At 48.9% G+C, this 17,499-nt stretch overlaps 1 protein-coding gene across 1 annotated transcript in view; it reads left to right on the top strand.

Moving 5' to 3' along the window:
- Positions 1 to 3,075: 3,075 nt before the first annotated feature.
- The window catches only part of map3k10 (mitogen-activated protein kinase kinase kinase 10), a 42,125-nt gene continuing 27,701 nt past the window's right edge, over positions 3,076 to 17,499 (top strand). Inside the window, exon 1 of the mRNA XM_029680458.2 lies at positions 3,076 to 4,516. Coding sequence (XP_029536318.1) covers positions 3,517 to 4,516 — 1,000 coding nt within the window. The 5' untranslated portion in view covers positions 3,076 to 3,516. The remainder of the gene's footprint in view (positions 4,517 to 17,499) is intronic.

Here is a 17,499-nt window from a genome sequence, read left to right as displayed (position 1 = left end):
CGCCCACACCGCTCACCAAAGAAATGCAGCAAATTCTCTCAGTCCACAGCCAAGTGGGAGAGCATTGTGGAGATCCCTGAGAAAGTACACGTACAAGTCTATGACCCCGTCCTCCTAGGGGAGGCAGGGTAGCCTAGTGGTTAGAGCGTTGGACTAGTAACCGGAAGGTTGCAAGTTCAAACCCCCGAGCTGTCGTTCTGCCCCGGAACAGGCAGTTAACCCACTGTTCCTAGGCCGTCATTGAAAATAAGAATTTGTTCTTAACTGACTTGCCTAGTTAAATAAAGGTAAAATAAAAAGATGTCTACAAGAAATCCAAGCCCCGTAAGCAGTTGTGCAGCCAGCTTCCCTCCATCAAGGCCCCCAGTGACTATGGGTGAGCTCCATGGGGATGAGCAAGGAGGCTAGTCTGGTGCAGCTTCCAGACAGCCCACAACACTTCAGACTGGAGCCCATCAAGGGTAAGAGGGACTCCAACTGGAGGGAGAGCCTATACAAGCTTGTATCCCAATATGGCTTCCGCTCCACAGAGGGACAGACTGTCCGCTCTTGGCCCTCTGGATGTCCCAGGGGCTGTCCAGCGCTACCCCTGCACCCTACCCCTCTTCAGACCAGGTAGGCCAGCCAGGTGTCCCTGGGCCAGATCATCATTGGAAAGGCCCCCCCTTCCAGTTCCACCATGGGCCCCTCTGGAGAGCATGTATGGGAGACTAGAGGTGGACTGGGTGAGGGAGCCAATGGAGCCCTAGAGAGGGAAGGTACAGAAAGTGAAGGTGATCATGTCTAGGTGTCATCCATCCTTATCACCAGGGGGCAGTGTGGGGCCAAGGTTCCATTTAGTCAGTGTTAAGTTGTATTGTCTCCGGATATCTGTGTGATAAACATCTACCAAATTGTGATGGGATTGTAATGCATTAAGCTTGTTGTTGTAAGTTGCAATAAAATAGAGCTGTATACTAGACAGTATGCTGTGTGATAATTGGAGACACAACACATGCATGCTCTCTCACACAAGCGCCAATGACACACACAGGCTACACAGTGTTATACACACACACACACACACCATGAAAAACTATTTCAACCCACTGGTCCAAAAAACATCAGCCTAATGACCAAGGTTAACTGACAATGACCAGTATAGGCTGTTGTTGTACAGTCAAGCAATGCCTTAACTTTAAAGGTCATCCATAAAAATACGCCTTACAGATAGACTTTTTAAAGCCCGATTTTTTATAATCAAAATGAAGCAAAAGTTCATTTGGTCGTCCAAGCGATGTCCAAATTATGAGATATAAAGGCCTATGTGGATGTAGGCTCCTCAAGAAACTACACTACCCAGAATACAACGGCATATTCCACCCCCAGTACAGCCGGTGTATTTGGATACAAAGTCAGCCGAGAGACTGACAGCTCCGTCTAGAAATGGCACGTCTTTTGGAGAAAAAAGCGATTTGATTGTGAAGGACAAGTGGCCAACCGACTGACCCAGATGAGCAAGGACTCCAAGACTATTCATTTTGTGGAATTGGATTATGGAATCTGATGGTGGATATTTGGATGCGATCACACGCCCATGCGACAATGTCAATGGATGTTGTGATGAACAGTGGTCAGGCTTTTTTTCCGTAAATATTTGAATATTTCATATTTGGTTTATTTGAACCAGAAGACAAGACGCTATATACGCATAAAGACAGGATTATAATTCAATGTTGCACCAAAAGGAAGAATTAGGCTTTTATTAGACCTGTTACGTTATTATTATTATTATTGTTGTTATTATTATTGCCTCGAGGATGGTGCATCTGTCTATCAAAGCCAAAGAAAACACGTTACCGTAGACGATTATCGCCTTATTCTTTATCACGTCAACTCGAATCAGAGATACACAAATATTTGCAATTGGAATTACAGTCAAATGCTTTCACGAAACACATAATGTATTATTACTGTAGGCTATTTCGGTCTCTAACATAGCGTGTGAAGGTGTCGAAAAGCACTGAAATATATTCGTTAAAAGCCAGCAGGTGCGGGGGACCTTTGCTCACAAATAACTGAAATGTGCAACATTGTGTCCATATAACTAGACAAGGCTATTGCTTATGATTACAAATGTATCAGATGTTATGAATGAGCATCGTCTTATAGCCTACAAAATTGACGCGAAGATAATTATGGCTACAACAGACTGTTCTGTACACGTTGTATGTATACGTTTCTGTCGCGATAACTCGCGCATTCGTGAACGCTCACTGTATCGTGTTTATTGAAACGTTACAGAGCGCAGAATTTAGGCCGGACAATGTAACAAGACGAATGATCAATCATTGATGTTCACTGACTACTAAGGTGCAAAATGTACAGTCACTCAATGATGTTTGCCTGAACACTGTCCGCCGTAATTCCCCATCTAAAAATGGAGGAGTAGGCTTTTTAAGAACATTCAACGGGCGTATACGTTGATCGATGTAGGCGTGCAGGACTTAGACGAGGCAGCAGATAGTAAGGGAAATATTTCAATCGACATTTCAACGAAATACGACGTCAAGACAAGGGTCTTTCATCGCTGTCAAAAAGCCAATGACCCGGTAATAACGAGATGTCAGACAAGCGCTATTTTTCTGCGCTGCGCTTGATTGGAAATAACAACGATCCTTGCTCAGAGGATGTTAAACTACACAGGTGAAACTATTTAGAATACAAATGTTTTGTTACACGTGGTGCAACTGATTTATAAATAGCCGATTTAGATGTGGGATCTCCTTTAACTGTCGCGTGGCTTCCTCACTGTCTTTGGCCTCTCATAATCTCCAGGGAGAGGAGTGAGTTTGCCTCTTTAAATCTCTGTGTCAGGATCTGTTCTCAAGGAGGCGAAATGAAGTGCAGCGTTTGCCATGAATTATTCATCAGGGCAAAAAATTCAAGGAAATAAAAATAGTAAGAAACCATAATAAACTTTTGTGGTCAACTGAGACCATCCAGCTCTTGCTGAGTCTTGAGAGGGACGCAGCAAATCAAATCTGTAGTCTAATATGAAATAGCAATAGATGCTTTGAGGATCATAAGCCCCCCCCCCACAGCCCCCCTACAGTAGTCGTAAAAGCCGTGTGGGATGTTACAGAGACCCATGTTCAGATCCTGAGCAGCGCAAAGCTATCCCATCCACCAGAACCTCATCTCACAGTACTGAAGAGGGAACACATGGTCTACTTTGGGATTTTTCCCAGGCCAGCCTCTCTGGTAGCTTTCTAGAACATACATGGGAGAATAATCAGTAGCCTCTCTCAGGGAGAGCCAGGGGTCACCCCAAAGTGAACTCGTAGGTATACATGTTAAATACACACTGCATTATACATGGTAATACAGACTGCTACACACACATGATTGGTGACAGGAACTGGAACTACCCCAGTAAACGGGGCCAGTGATGGGACAGTGGAGCTTTGGCCTGCCTGTCCACTGATCTGTCACTCCTCTGGTTAAGGAGGCCTGGATTCAGCTGATGGGCCCTGCATGGATTTTGTGTGTGAGTTGACAGAGGGCAGGCCCACACCGCTGACCAGCAGCCGGGCAGCCATGGACCCATATGCCAGAGCGAGCAGCACAGCAGCCCGCCTGCCCTGCACCAGCTGTGGGGGCTGCTGCGACCCTCCTCCCCCTGGCCTCGTGCTCGCTGGTCCCCTTGGCCCCCCTTATGGCCCCCCTCTCTCCTCCATGCCCCCGCACATGACCCCCGCTCCCCCGGTGTGTGCTGCTACAGCTGTCCAGGCTGAGAATGGCAGCAGCTGGAACTCCTCCTCTGGTTCTTCAGACTCCCACCCTGGCCACCAGTGCGGCTCTACCACCTCCAACCCCTACTGGACGGCGGTGTTTGACTACGAGGCCACAGCAGACGAGGAGCTGACCCTGCGGCGCGGGGACCTCCTGGAGGTCCTCTCCAAGGACTCCAAAGTGTCCGGGGATGAGGGCTGGTGGACGGGCAAGATCCAAGACAAGGTGGGCATCTTCCCATGCAACTACGTTACTCGGAGGGACGCCGGCAGCTACCCACAGCTAACCGCAGGAGGGCTGGTGGCGGGTGGGGTGCCTGAGGGGTGCCCCCTGGAGATTGACTTCACTGAGCTGGTGCTGGAAGAGGTGATCGGGGCGGGGGGGTTTGGGAAGGTGTATAGGGGGATGTGGCAAGGGGAGGAGGTGGCAGTTAAAGCTGCCAGGCAGGACCCGGACGAGGACATCAGCGCCACAGCTGAAAGCGTACGACAAGAGGCCAGGCTTTTCTGGATGCTCAGACACCCCAACATCATCAACCTGATAGGGGTGTGCCTGCGAGAGCCCAACCTCTGCCTGGTGATGGAGTACGCCCGCGGGGGGGCTCTGAACAGAGCCCTAGCTGGGAAGAAGGTACCCCCCAGGGTGCTGGTGAACTGGGCCGTGCAGATCGCCACAGGGATGGACTACCTGCACAATCAGACCTTTGTACCGGTTATACACAGAGACCTCAAGTCAAGCAACAGTGAGTATGCCAACACTCATCTCACACTCCAGTCTGCCATCTCAAAGATATCATTCGCTCCAAGTCCTATTTCATGTCAAATATAAAACGTTTGGGGGGCAAATCACACTCAGAATGGGAACACGTTCATTCTTTCCGTTGGTTTGTTTGCATGTTGAATCAGCCATGCACACACAGTTGATTGCCTCATAGGCCGTAGACAGACTGTATTATTGCCTATTTTAGTTCCAGTCTCCAGTTAAGGGAAGTATAGTATATGAAATTCATTTAACAGAGGATGGATGAGTGGACACTGACAGAATGTGCAGTACAATGCATACTGTTAACCCTCGTGTTGATGGGTTCATTTAAGTATCGTGTGGATGAAACGAAATAGAGAGTTCTTCTGTTTGACACACAGACAGTTGAGTTGAGAATGGCAGGGTAAGTTCAGCCCTGGAGAGCTGGCTCTCTCTCTCTGCCATCTTCCCCCTGTCATTTATTCCCCCCTCCTCCCATCCTCTCCTCTCGTCCTCCTCTTTCTACCACCCCTCCTCTCATCCTCTCCTCTCATCCTCCTCTTTCTACCACCCCTCCTCAAGGACAGCAGTTCTGCTCTGCAACTCGCCAAGCTATTTCTGGTCCTTTGTACTACTTGCTGTTTAAAGTCACAGTTGTTGGTGTATTGGGGGGGGGGGCACTGTGTGTTAGTGTGTGTGTGTGTGTGTGTGTGTGTGTACGTGGGCCTGTCTGTGTGTGTGACGTGAGTATGGGGGATGGGGTGTAGAGGTACGAGTTGAGGCTACAGGATGCTGAGTCCAGAGATTTGTGAAGGGGAGAGATGATCTGGAGTGTCTGTAGCTTAAAAACACCCGGCTCACAGATCTTCCGTACTGTTTCTAATCGCTCCCCGGTTTGTGAAGCCGTGATGTAGGCGAGAGCCGCCATGTGAAAAGCTGCCCCTCCCTCAGTAGCTGGGATGATAGGGATCAGATGGGTATTGGATGGCGAAGCCTTGGCAACAACACAGAGCTGCCTCCACGACACTGGGCTGTGTTGAGTCATCCAGCTGTCAGCATCCCGGCGCAAATGTCAATTCCTTCACTTGGAATTATTTCCGTGTGAAAAAGATGATTTCAAAGGAGTGTCTCAATCTGTCACGCCGTCTCATTTCTCTGCGTCCCGTTAAAAAAAAAAAAAAGCTAAACTATTCAAGTATGTGATCAGACGATGTTTACATTGCCTCGGCGAAGCCCGGAGGGAGGGAGGGAGGAAGAGAGAGGAGAAAGGAAAGGAAGAGAGGGAAGGAAGCAAATGAGATGGTGAGAGAGGAGAGGTTACAAAGATGAGGGAGGAAAGAGAGGGACAGAGAGGGAGAAGAAAGATAAGAGAAATACATTTACATTTACATTTAAGTCATTTAGCAGACGCTCTTATCCAGAGCGACTTACAAATAGAAGGGGAGAGCGATTGGGGAGGTAGAAGGAGAGGGACAGAGAGAGAGAGAGAGAGAGAGAGAGAGAGGGAGATAAACAGTGGTTCATCTTAGTTTAGGGTTACACCTCAGCTCATTGTCCAGGTGTACAGGTCTCAGATATCCGCTTCAAACCGCCGCCCGTTTGGCATCACTGCGGTTATGGAGAAGCTTTAGGCCCCACAGCTTCTCCTCTGTTTCTTCCCCACCTATCTGGCCGGCCCTCAAACCTCTCCTCTTCCCACTCACTGTATTTGTAGTGTGTGTGTTGGTGTGTGTGTGTGTTGGTGTGTGTGTGTGTGTTAGTGTGTGTTTCTGCCTTTCTCTCGGTGTGGTTGTTTGCCTGGCTGAGGCTGGAATAGAGAGCCTGACTGTCTAACTGGGATAATCTGATTACGGTGACCTCCTTAGAGTGATGTGACAGCGGTGTTTGTGGGTTGGCAGGTCGCTGTCCCGTGGTCCCTTTAGCCGTACCTGTCACACTGATCCAGAATCAGCCCACTCTCTCAGTGGCGCACAATCCTCCTTGGGTCATATGATTCAGGGCAAGAGTGTTGCTGGCTCTCATGCCAGCAGCAAAATCTAAATAAATAGGAATATAACTGTTATAACAGTTTATAAGCACACTGACTTGAGAGAAGCCCTAAGAATGTGGTCATGTGAACAATCGCGTCATTAACCGCAAATTTCTCAAAAACATGGCCCTAGTCGATAGCCATTCAATTAAAACACATTATTGATCAGGTGATTTGACCAAGTTGTAATTCAACCTGCCCTAGATAATGGGTCTTCAGAAAGAGGTCTTGGAAACTCTACCCTGTGATGGCTAACGTGTCTGCTGCCACTGCATTGAGTTGTACAGTATATGGGCATGACTCAGCATCCGGTCACAAAATACTGTACTACTGATCACCTGGCTACTGTAACTCACGTAGAAATATAATCTATAGAACAGACGTCCCCATTCAAGTCAATGATGCTATAATGGGTGGACTAGCAGCGGGTTAGAGGTTCTAAGCCCTTTCTATAGATTATATTTCTATGGACACACACGGGTCAGATAGACCCCTCTATACTGCAGAGGTAGGTACGTTATATATACCTACGTTCTGTTCTGTTAATTACTGATGTCCCCTTTCATAATGAAGAACCCTTGGTCATGTGCAGTGTTGCTCTAAGTTATTCTTGTACTAACTAGCTTCATTAAATGTGAATCTCCAGTTCACTTCCTTGTATCTGGAGTCTTTCTTATTATAGACATGAGTAGTAAGAGCTAAGACACTACAACCTAGATGACTGTGTCCCAATAAGCTTACTGTATACAGATACATACAGTTGAAGTCGGAAGTTTACATACACTTAGGTTGGAGTCATTAAAACTCGTTTTTCAACCACTCCACAAATTTGTTGATAATAAACGATAGTTTTGGCAAGTCGGTTAGGACATCTACTTTGTGCATGACACAAGTCATTTTTCCATTAATTGTTTACAGACAGATTATTTCACTTATAATTCACTGTATCACAATTCCACTGGGTCAGAAGTTTACATACACTAAGTTGACTGTGCCTTTAAACAGCTTGGAAAATTCCAGAAATTTATGTCATGACTTTAGAAGCTTCTGATAGGCTAACTGACATAATTTGAGTCAATTGGAGGTGTACCTGTGGATGTATTTCAAGGCCTATCTTCAAACTCTGTGCCTCTTTGCTTGACATCATGGGAAAATCAAAAAAAAAATCAGCCAAGACCTCAGAAAAAAAATGTAGACCTCCACAAGTCCGGTTCATCCTTGGGAGCAATTTCCAAACGCCTGAAGGTACCACGTTCATCTGTACAAACAATAGTACGCAAGTATAAACACCATGGGACCACGCAGTCATCATACTGCTCAGGAAGGAGACGCCTTCGGTCTCCTAGAGATGAACATACTTTGGTGTGAAAAGTGCAAATTAATCCCAGAACAACAACAAAGGACCATGTGAAGATACTGGAGGAAACAGATACAAAAGTATCTATATCCACAGTCAAACACGTCGTATATCGACATGACCTGAAAGGCCGCTCAGCAAGGAAGAAGCCACTGCTACAAAATCGCCATAAAAAGCCAGACTATGTTTTGCAACTGCACATGGAGACAAAGATCGCACTTTTTGGTGAAATATCCTCTGGTCTGATGAAACAGAAATGGAACTGTTTGGCCATAATGACCATCGTTATGTTTGGAGGAAAAAGGGGAGGCTTGCAAGCCCGAAGAACACTATCCCAACTGTGAAGCATGGGGGTGGCAGCATCATGTTGTGGGGGTGCTTTGCTGCAAGAGGGGCTGGTGCACTTCACAAAATAGATGAAATCATGAGGGAGGAAAATTATGTGGATATATTGAAGCAAAATCTCAAGACATCAGTCAGGAAGTTAAAGCTTGGTCGCAAATGGGTCTTCCAAATGGACAAACTTCCAAAGTTGTGGCAAAATGGCATAAGGACAACAAAGTCATGGTATTGAGGTGGCCATCACAAAGCCCTGACCTCAATCCTATAGAAAATGTGTGGGCAGAATTGAAAAAGCGTGTGCGAGCAAGGAGGCCTACAAACCTGACTCAGTTACACCAGCTCTGTCAGGAATGGGCCAAAATTCACCCAATTTATTGTGGGAAGCTTGTGGAAGGCTACCCAAAACATTTGACCCAATTTAAACAATTTAAAGGCAATGCTACAAAATACTAATTGAGTGTATGTAAACTTCTGACCCACTGGGAATGTGATGAAAGAAATAAAAGCTACAATAAATCATTCTCTCTACTATTATTCTGACATTTCACATTCTTAAAAAAAAGTGGTGATCCTAACTGACCTAAAACAGGGAATTTTTACTAGGATTAAATGTCAGGAATTGTGAAAAACTGAGTTTAAATGTATTTGGCTAAGGTGTATGTAAACTTCCCACTTGAACTGCATGGTTGCTTCTGTCCCGTGACCCAGTTTCCAACCACAGAAAGGTGAAAGGACTGGACTTAGATTAGATTAGAGATTAGAGATGGAGATACCCATCTCTGAGGATTCACCAATCAAGTCCTTTTGTAGATGAGTCGATAAGAAGGAAAGCAACCAAGGAAATGCCATTTAAAAACCCATGTTTGTAGCCTCTGTTTGGGGAGGTTTTGTGAAAGCTGTTTGACAATTAAGATACTGAACGAGAGAGGCTGCTACACTGTATATAGGCATCGTAAAGATGGGGGTGGGTGGTTGACGGTACCTGCTGCTGTTTTGAGCGCTGTCACTTCAAACGGAGAGCAAGTTGACACGTTCAACAGTCACCAGAATAGTGGGGCCTTGAGTCTGCAAGCTGGCAGGTCCAGTTTGCCGTCGTTTCTTCCCCTCCCCTGGATAATTCAGCATTTATTACAGGAACCCATAACTTGGATATTACTCGGTCAGATGAAGTTGGACCGAAATGTCGAGCGTCATCATCTTACATTTCGGTACCTCTTCCGTTATGACATGAATACATGTTCCCTAATGGCTACTTATGGGATTATGGGATGGCCGTGCCACTGAAAAGCGTTTGAATGTGTGTTTGTTGAGAGAAGGATTAGCGTTTATGGCTAGCAGTAGCTGCTAATCCCTATCAGAGATAGACGAGCCTGGCTGACGGTCAGTGGATGACTGGGCTGGACTCTCTCTGAGTAGCCTGTCTTCTCTGGGATTCTCCCGCACAACAGAAAGAGGGATGTTGCCGCTAGAAGAGCCATGACTTGATTCATCGTCGTGGCAGGAGTAGGAAAATATTGTCCGGCACCAGAATACCTGATTCAATGAATGAATGAATGAATGAATCAAGGGCCCTGTCTGAATGCTTTCGCACGCATGTCTTTGGATGTACACGTGTTACACGCGTGTGTGTGTGTGTCAAAGCAAATCAAATCCAATTTGATTTGTCACATACACATGGTTAGCAGATGTTAATGCGAGTGTAGCTAAATGCTTGTGCTTCTAGTTCTGACAATGCAGTAATAACCAATGGGTAGTCTAACCTAACAATTTCACAACTACTACCTTATACACACAAGTGTAAAGGAATGAAGAATGTGTACATAAAGATATATGAATGAGTGATACAGAACGGCATAGGCCAGATGCAGTATATGGTATCGGGTACAGTGTATACATATGAGATGAGTAATGTAGGGTAAACATTATATGAAGTGGCATTGTTTAAAGTGGCTAGTGATACATTTTTCATCCATTTTTACATTATCAAAGGGGCTGGAGTTGAGTCAGTGTGTTGGCAGCAGCCACTCAATGTTAGTGGTGGCTGTTTAACAGTCTGATGGCCTTGAGATAGAAGCTGTTTTTCAGTCTCTCGGTCCCAGCTTTGATGCACTTGTACTGACCTCGCCTTCTGGATGATAGCGGGGTGAACAGGCAGTGGCTCGGCTGGGTGTTGTCCTTGATGAACTTTATGGCCTTCCTGTGACATCGGGTGGTGTAGGTGTCCTGGAGGGCAGGTAGTTTGCCCCCGGTGATGCGTTGTGCAGACCTCACTACCATCTGGAGAGCCTTACGGTTCTGGGTGGAGCAGTTGCCGTACCAGACGGTGATACAGCCCGACCGGATGCTCCCGATTGTGCATCTGTAAAAGTTTGTGAGTGCTTTTGGTGACAAGCCGAATTTCTACAGCCTCTTGAGGTTGAAGAGGCGCTGTTGCGCCTTCTTCACCACACTGTCTGTGTGGGTGGACCAATTCAGTTTGTCCGTGATGTGTACGCCGATGTGTACGCCGAGGAACTTATTACCCTCTCCACTACTGTCCCGTCGATGTGGATAGGGGGCTGCTCCCTCTGCTGTTTCCTGAAGTCCACGATCATCTCCTTTGTTTTGTCGACATTGAGTGTGAGGTTATTTTCCTGACACCACACTCCGAGGGCCCTCACCTCCTCCCTGTAGGCCGTCTCGTCGTTGTTGGTAATCAAGCCTACCACTGTAGTGTCGTCTGCAAACTTGATGATTGAGTGTGTGTGTGTGTGTGTATGTGCGTGCGTGTGCATGCGTGTGCGTGTGTGTGCGCGCGTGTGTGTGTATGGAGGTGGGACAGAGGGACACGGTGGTGCTCGCTAGCTAGGGCAGGGAACACTCACTGGGAGTGCAGCAACAATGACCCCATTCTCACACAACAAGCCAAGGCAGAGCTGGGCTCACAATGACAGGAGTCACTGTTGGGAAGGGGGCGCGGAGAGGACGGACGACGCAGAGACTGAGGGAGTGAGGTCGACTGTAGACCTTGAATGACAGGACGGAGGGATGGATGGGTAAAGAAAAGGAGAAGGAATGTGCTTGCTGTAGAGTGGGCCCTGCGGGCTAGGTTGGGGGAGGGATGGAGGGAGGGAGGGATACAGGGATGGAGAAAGTGGTGGGGATGGAGTCAGAGTGTTCTACAGAATCAAGGTCATAGAGTTCCTCTTGTACCTCTCTCTCTACTCCACACATCTGTATGTTCCCAACCAAAACGCCTCACCAATCAACCAATGGTGGTGGACTAATTCGTTGAACATAGCAAATGGTTGTAAAGAGAACTAGCTGACAGACGAATGAACAAAGTCAAATGAGGCCTATCCTGTGAGTGGTCGTGTCAGTGTGTTCTGTCTTACTACTGTTTTGGCTCGGAGTAAGGCCTTGGACTCAGCACAGGCACCGTGAGAACAGGGGAATACTGCAAACAGATGTTTGTATTCCCTCTCTGTTAAGCTCAGTTAGACCCCTTGAGTTGATCAACATGATGAAAGCGCCACACAGAGAGAACAGGGGAGAGGGATAGAGAGTGGGAGAGGGATAGAGAGTGGGAGAGGGATAGAGAGTGGAAGAGGGATAGAGAGTGGGAGAGGGATAGAGAGTAGAAGAGGGATAGAGGGACATAGAGTGGGAGAGGGACAGAGAGTGGAAGAGGAATAGAGAGTGGAAGAGGGATAGAGAGTGGGAGAGGGATAGAGTGATAGAGAATGGGGGAGGGATAGAGAGTGGAAGAGGGATAGAGAGTGGGAGAGGGATAGAGAGTGGGAGAGGGATAGAGAGTGGAAGAGGGATAGGGAGAGGGATAGAGAGTGGGAGAGGGATAGAGAGTGGGAGAGGGATAGAGTGATAGAGAATGGGGAGGGATAGAGAGTGGGAGAGGGATAGAGAGTGGGAGAGGGATAGAGAGTGGGAGAGGGATAGAGAGTGGAAGAGGGATAGAGAGTGGGAGAGGAATAGAGAGTGGGAGAGGGATAGAGAGTGGGAGAGGGATAGAGAGTGGGAGAGGGATATAGAGTGGGAGAGGGATAGAGAGTGGAAGAGGGATAGAGAGTGGAAGAGGGATAGAGAGTGGGAGAGGGATAGAGTGATAGAGAATGGGGGAGGGATAGAGAGTGGAAGAGGGATAGAGAGTGGGAGAGGGATAGAGAGTGGGAGAGGGATAGAGAGTGGAAGAGGGATAGGGAGAGGGATAGAGAGTGGGAGAGGGATAGAGAGTGGGAGAGGGATAGAGAGTGGGAGAGGGATAGAGAGTGGAAGAGGGATAGAGAGTGGGAGAGGAATAGAGAGTGGGAGAGGGATAGAGAGTGGGAGAGGGATAGAGAGTGGGAGAGGGATATAGAGTGGGAGAGGGATAGAGAGTGGAAGAGGGATAGAGAGTGGGAGAGGGATAGAGAGTGGAAGAGGGATAGAGAGTGGAAGAGGGATAGAGAGTGGGAGAGGGATAGAGAGTGGGAGAGGGATAGAGAGTGGAAGAGGGATAGAGAGTGGGAGAGGGATAGAGAGTGGGAGAGGGATAGAGAGTGGAAAGAGATAGAGAGTGGGAGAGGGATAGAGTGATAGAGAATGGGGGAGGGATAGAGAATGGGAGAGGGATAGAGAGTGGGAGAGGGATAGAGTGATAGAGAATGGGGGAGGGATAGAGAATGGGAGAGGGATAGAGAGTGGGAGAGGGATAGAGAGTGGGAGAAGGATAGAGAGTGGAAGAGGGATAGGGAGAGGGATAGAGAGTGGGAGAGGGATAGAGAGTGGAAGAGGGATAGAGAGTGGGAGAGGGATAGAGAGTGGGAGAGGGATAGAGAGTGGAAGAGGGATAGGGAGAGGGATAGAGAGTGGAAGAGGGATAGGGAGTGGAAGAGGGATAGAGAGTGGGAGAGGGATAGAGAGTGGGAGAGGGATAGAGAGTGGGAGAGGGATAGAGTGATAGAGAATGGGGGAGGGATAGAGAGTGGGAGAGGGATAGAGAGTGGGAGAGGGATAGAGAGTGGAAGAGGGATAGAGAGTGGGAGAGGAATAGAGAGTGGGAGAGGGATAGAGAGTGGAAGAGGGATAGAGAGTGGGAGAGGGATATAGAGTGGGAGAGGGATAGAGAGTGGAAGAGGGATAGAGAGTGGAAGAGGGATAGAGAGTGGAAGAGGGATAGAGAGTGGGAGAGGGATAGAGAGTGGGAGAGGGATAGAGAGTGGAAGAGGGATAGAGAGTGGGAGAGGGATAGAGAGTGGGAGAGGGATAGAGAGTGGAAGAGAGATAGAGAGTGGGAGAGGGATAGAGTGATAGAGAATGGGGGAGGGATAGAGAATGGGAGAGGGATAGAGAGTGGGAGAGGGATAGAGTGATAGAGAATGGGGGAGGGATAGAGAATGGGAGAGGGATAGAGAGAGGAAGAGGTATAGCAGGGGAAAGTAGAATAGCTCAGTGTGTCTGAAATGACACCGATCAATGGTCAGTCAGATTGCAACACACACACCACACACACTGGTACTGTCTACACAGGTCAATAAACATATAAGAGATGAGGCCAATGGCTACCAGTAAACTAGTGAGGACACAGGTCACACTACACAGCTTCCCAACCCCATGTCCTCTAGAGTTTCCGCTCATTCAATGATTTGAGGAATTTGGCATGTATTCAGGTACATCCTAGTTGCTCATTTCCCTGCATTCATAACATTCCCAGAATGCCAACGTACATACTGTACAGTACCCAGTTAACAGGGCAACCATGGCACCCAGCCTCCCTCTGCCAGCCTCACGTGACAACAGAGCAACAACAGAGAGCGCACGCTGCACACAGACGCACGCGCACGTACGAATGCACGCACACACACAGACGCTCGCACGCTCGTGCCAGAAAGCTGGCACAATGCACATTGGCCAGGCTGTGTGTGGCGACTGCTGTTAGAAGGGCATTGTTGCTGGCCAGTCTAGCACTGGGCCTAGGACTCCCGGAGACTGGCGGGGGGGACGCTGAGAGAAGGCAGGCCAAACACAGGGGGCCTTGCACTACTGTGTACAGTAGAGGACACACTGGGTGTCCCCTGAGCCAGATTTCTTGACCAACCGTAGTACAGTAGAGGACACACTGGGTGTCCCCTGAGCCAGAGTTCTTGACCAACCGTAGTACAGTAGAGGACACACTGGGTGTCCCCTGAGCCAGAGTTCTTGACCAACCGTAGTACAGTAGAGGACACACTGGGTGTCCCCTGAGCCAGAGTTCTTGACCAACCGTAGTACAGTAGAGGACACACTGGGTGTCCCCTGAGCCAGAGTTCTTGACCAACCGTAGTACAGTAGAGGACACACTGTGTCCCCCCTGAGCCAGAGTTCTTGACCAACCGTAGTACAGTAGAGGACACACTGGGTGTCCCCTGAGCCAGAGTTCTTGACCAACCGTAGTACAGTAGAGGACACGCTGGCTGTTCCCTGAGCCAGAGTTCTTGACCAACCGTAGTACAGTAGAGGACACGCTGGGTGTCCCCTGAGCCAGAGTTCTTGACCAACCGTAGTACAGTAGAGGACACACTGTGTGTCCCCTGAGCCAGAGTTCTTGACCAACCGTAGTACAGTAGAGGACACACTGTGTGTCCCCTGAGCCAGAGTTCTTGACCAACCGTAGTACAGTAGAGGACACACTGGGTGTCCCCTGAGCCAGAGTTCTTGACCAACCGTAGTACAGTAGAGGACACGCTGGCTGTTCCCTGAGCCAGAGTTCTTGACCAACCGTAGTACAGTAGAGGACACGCTGGGTGTCCCCTGAGCCAGAGTTCTTGACCAACCGTAGTGCAGTAGAGGACACCCTGGGTGTCCCCTGAGCCAGAGTTCTTGACCAACCGTAGTACAGTAGAGGACACACTGTGTGTCCCCTGAGCCAGAGTTCTTGACCAACCGTAGTACAGTAGAGGACACACTGGATGTCCCCTGAGCCAGAGTTCTTGACCAACCGTAGTACAGTAGAGGACACACTGTGTGTCCCCTGAGCCAGAGTTCTTGACCAACCGTAGTACAGTAGAGGACACACTGTGTGTCCCCTGAGCCAGAGTTCTTGACCAACCGTAGTACAGTAGAGGACACACTGGATGTCCCCTGAGCCAGAGTTCTTGACCAACCGTAGTACAGTAGAGGACACACTGTGTGTCCCCTGAGCCAGAGTTCTTGACCAACCATAGTACAGTAGAGGACACACTGGGTGTCCCCTGAGCCAGAGTTCTTGACCAACCGTAGTACAGTAGAGGACACACTGGGTGTCCCCTGAGCCAGAGTTCTTGACCAACCGTAGTACAGTAGAGGACACACTGGGTGTCCCCTGAGCCAGAGTCCTTGACCAACCGTAGTACAGTAGAGGACACGCTGTGTGTCCCCTGAGCCAGAGTCCTTGACCAACCGTAGTACAGTAGAGGACACACTGGGTGTCCCCTGAGCCAGAGTTCTTGACCAACCGTAGTACAGTAGAGGACACACTGAGTGTCCCCTGAGCCAGAGTTCTTGACCAACCGTAGTACAGTAGAGGACACACTGGGTGTCCCCTGAGCCAGAGTTCTTGACCAACCGTAGTACAGTAGAGGACACACTGTGTGTCCCCTGAGCCAGAGTTCTTGACCAACCGTAGTACAGTAGAGGACACACTGTGTGTCCCCTGAGCCAGAGTTCTTGACCAACCGTAGTACAGTAGAGGACACACTGGATGTCCCCTGAGCCAGAGTTCTTGACCAACCGTAGTACAGTAGAGGACACACTGGGTGTCCCCTGAGCCAGAGTTCTTGACCAACCGTAGTACAGTAGAGGACACACTGTGTGTCCCCTGAGCCAGAGTTCTTGACCAACCGTAGTACAGTAGAGGACACACTGGGTGTCCCCTGAGCCAGAGTTCTTGACCAACCGTAGTACAGTAGAGGACACACTGTGTGTCCCCTGAGTCAGAGTTCTTGACCAACCGTAGTACAGTAGAGGACACACTGGGTGTCCCCTGAGCCAGAGTTCTTGACCAACCGTAGTACAGTAGAGGACACACTGGGTGTCCCCTGAGCCAGAGTTCTTGACCAACCGTAGTACAGTAGAGGACACACTGGGTGTCCCCTGAGCCAGAGTTCTTGACCAACCGTAGTACAGTAGAGGACACACTGGGTGTCCCCTGAGCCAGAGTTCTTGACCAACCGTAGTACAGTAGAGGACACACTGGGTGTCCCCTGAGCCAGAGTTCTTGACCAACCGTAGTACAGTAGAGGACACACTGGGTGTCCCCTGAGCCAGAGTTCTTGACCAACCGTAGTACAGTAGAGGACACACTGGGTGTCCCCTGAGCCAGAGTTCTTGACCAACCGTAGTACAGTAGAGGACACACTGTGTGTCCCCTGAGCCAGAGTTCTTGACCAACTGTAGTACAGTAGAGGACACACTGGGTGTCCTCTTTGAAAACAAAGCAGAATGTTTTTTCATCCTGTGTTTCGCTTGGACGTCACCTATTACTGGTCAGATACGATGTCCTGTTCATGTTATTTTTTGTTGCCCGTGTGTCCCGTGAGACAGTGGCCTGGCGAGGCTTGAGAGGGTGCACGTGAATATCGACGGACCGGCCAAGCGACTCCGGGCCCCATGGAAAGGTCATGAGCAGGGGACAAACACTGCAGCTAGAGTAGGCCTCACAGGGACAAACACTGCAGCTAGAGTAGGCCTCACAGGGATAAGCACTGCAGCTAGAGTAGGCCTCACAGGGATAAACACTGCAGCTAGAGTAGGCCTCACAGGGATAAACACTGCAGCTAGAGTAGGCCTCACAGGGATAAACACTGCAGCTAGAGTAGGCCTCACAGGGACAAACACTGCAGCTAGAGTAGTCCTCACAGGGATAAACACTGCAGCTAGAGTAGGCCTCACAGGGACAAACACTGCAGCTAGAGTAGGCCTCACAGGGACAAACACTGCAGCTAGAGTAGGCCTCACAGGGATAAACACTGCAGCTAGAGTAGGCCTCACAGGGACAAACACTGCAGCTAGAGTAGGCCTCACAGGGACAAACACTGCAGCTAGAGTAGGCCTCACAGGGATAAACACTGCAGCTAGAGTAGCCCTCACAGGGATAAACACTGTAGCTAGAGTAGGCCTCACAGGGATAAACACTGCAGCTAGAGTAGGCCTCACAGGGATAAACACTGCATCTAGAGTAGGCCTCACAGGGACAAACACTGCAGCTAGAGTAGGCCTCACAGGGATAAACACTGCAGCTAGAGTAGGCCTCACAGGGATAAAC

Source organism: Oncorhynchus nerka, linkage group LG14 (assembly GCF_034236695.1).
Source record: "Oncorhynchus nerka isolate Pitt River linkage group LG14, Oner_Uvic_2.0, whole genome shotgun sequence".
NCBI classification, from domain to species: domain Eukaryota; kingdom Metazoa; phylum Chordata; class Actinopteri; order Salmoniformes; family Salmonidae; genus Oncorhynchus; species Oncorhynchus nerka.
Note: the sequence above shows the minus strand (reverse complement) of the source record. Positions and strands in the feature narration are given on the sequence as shown.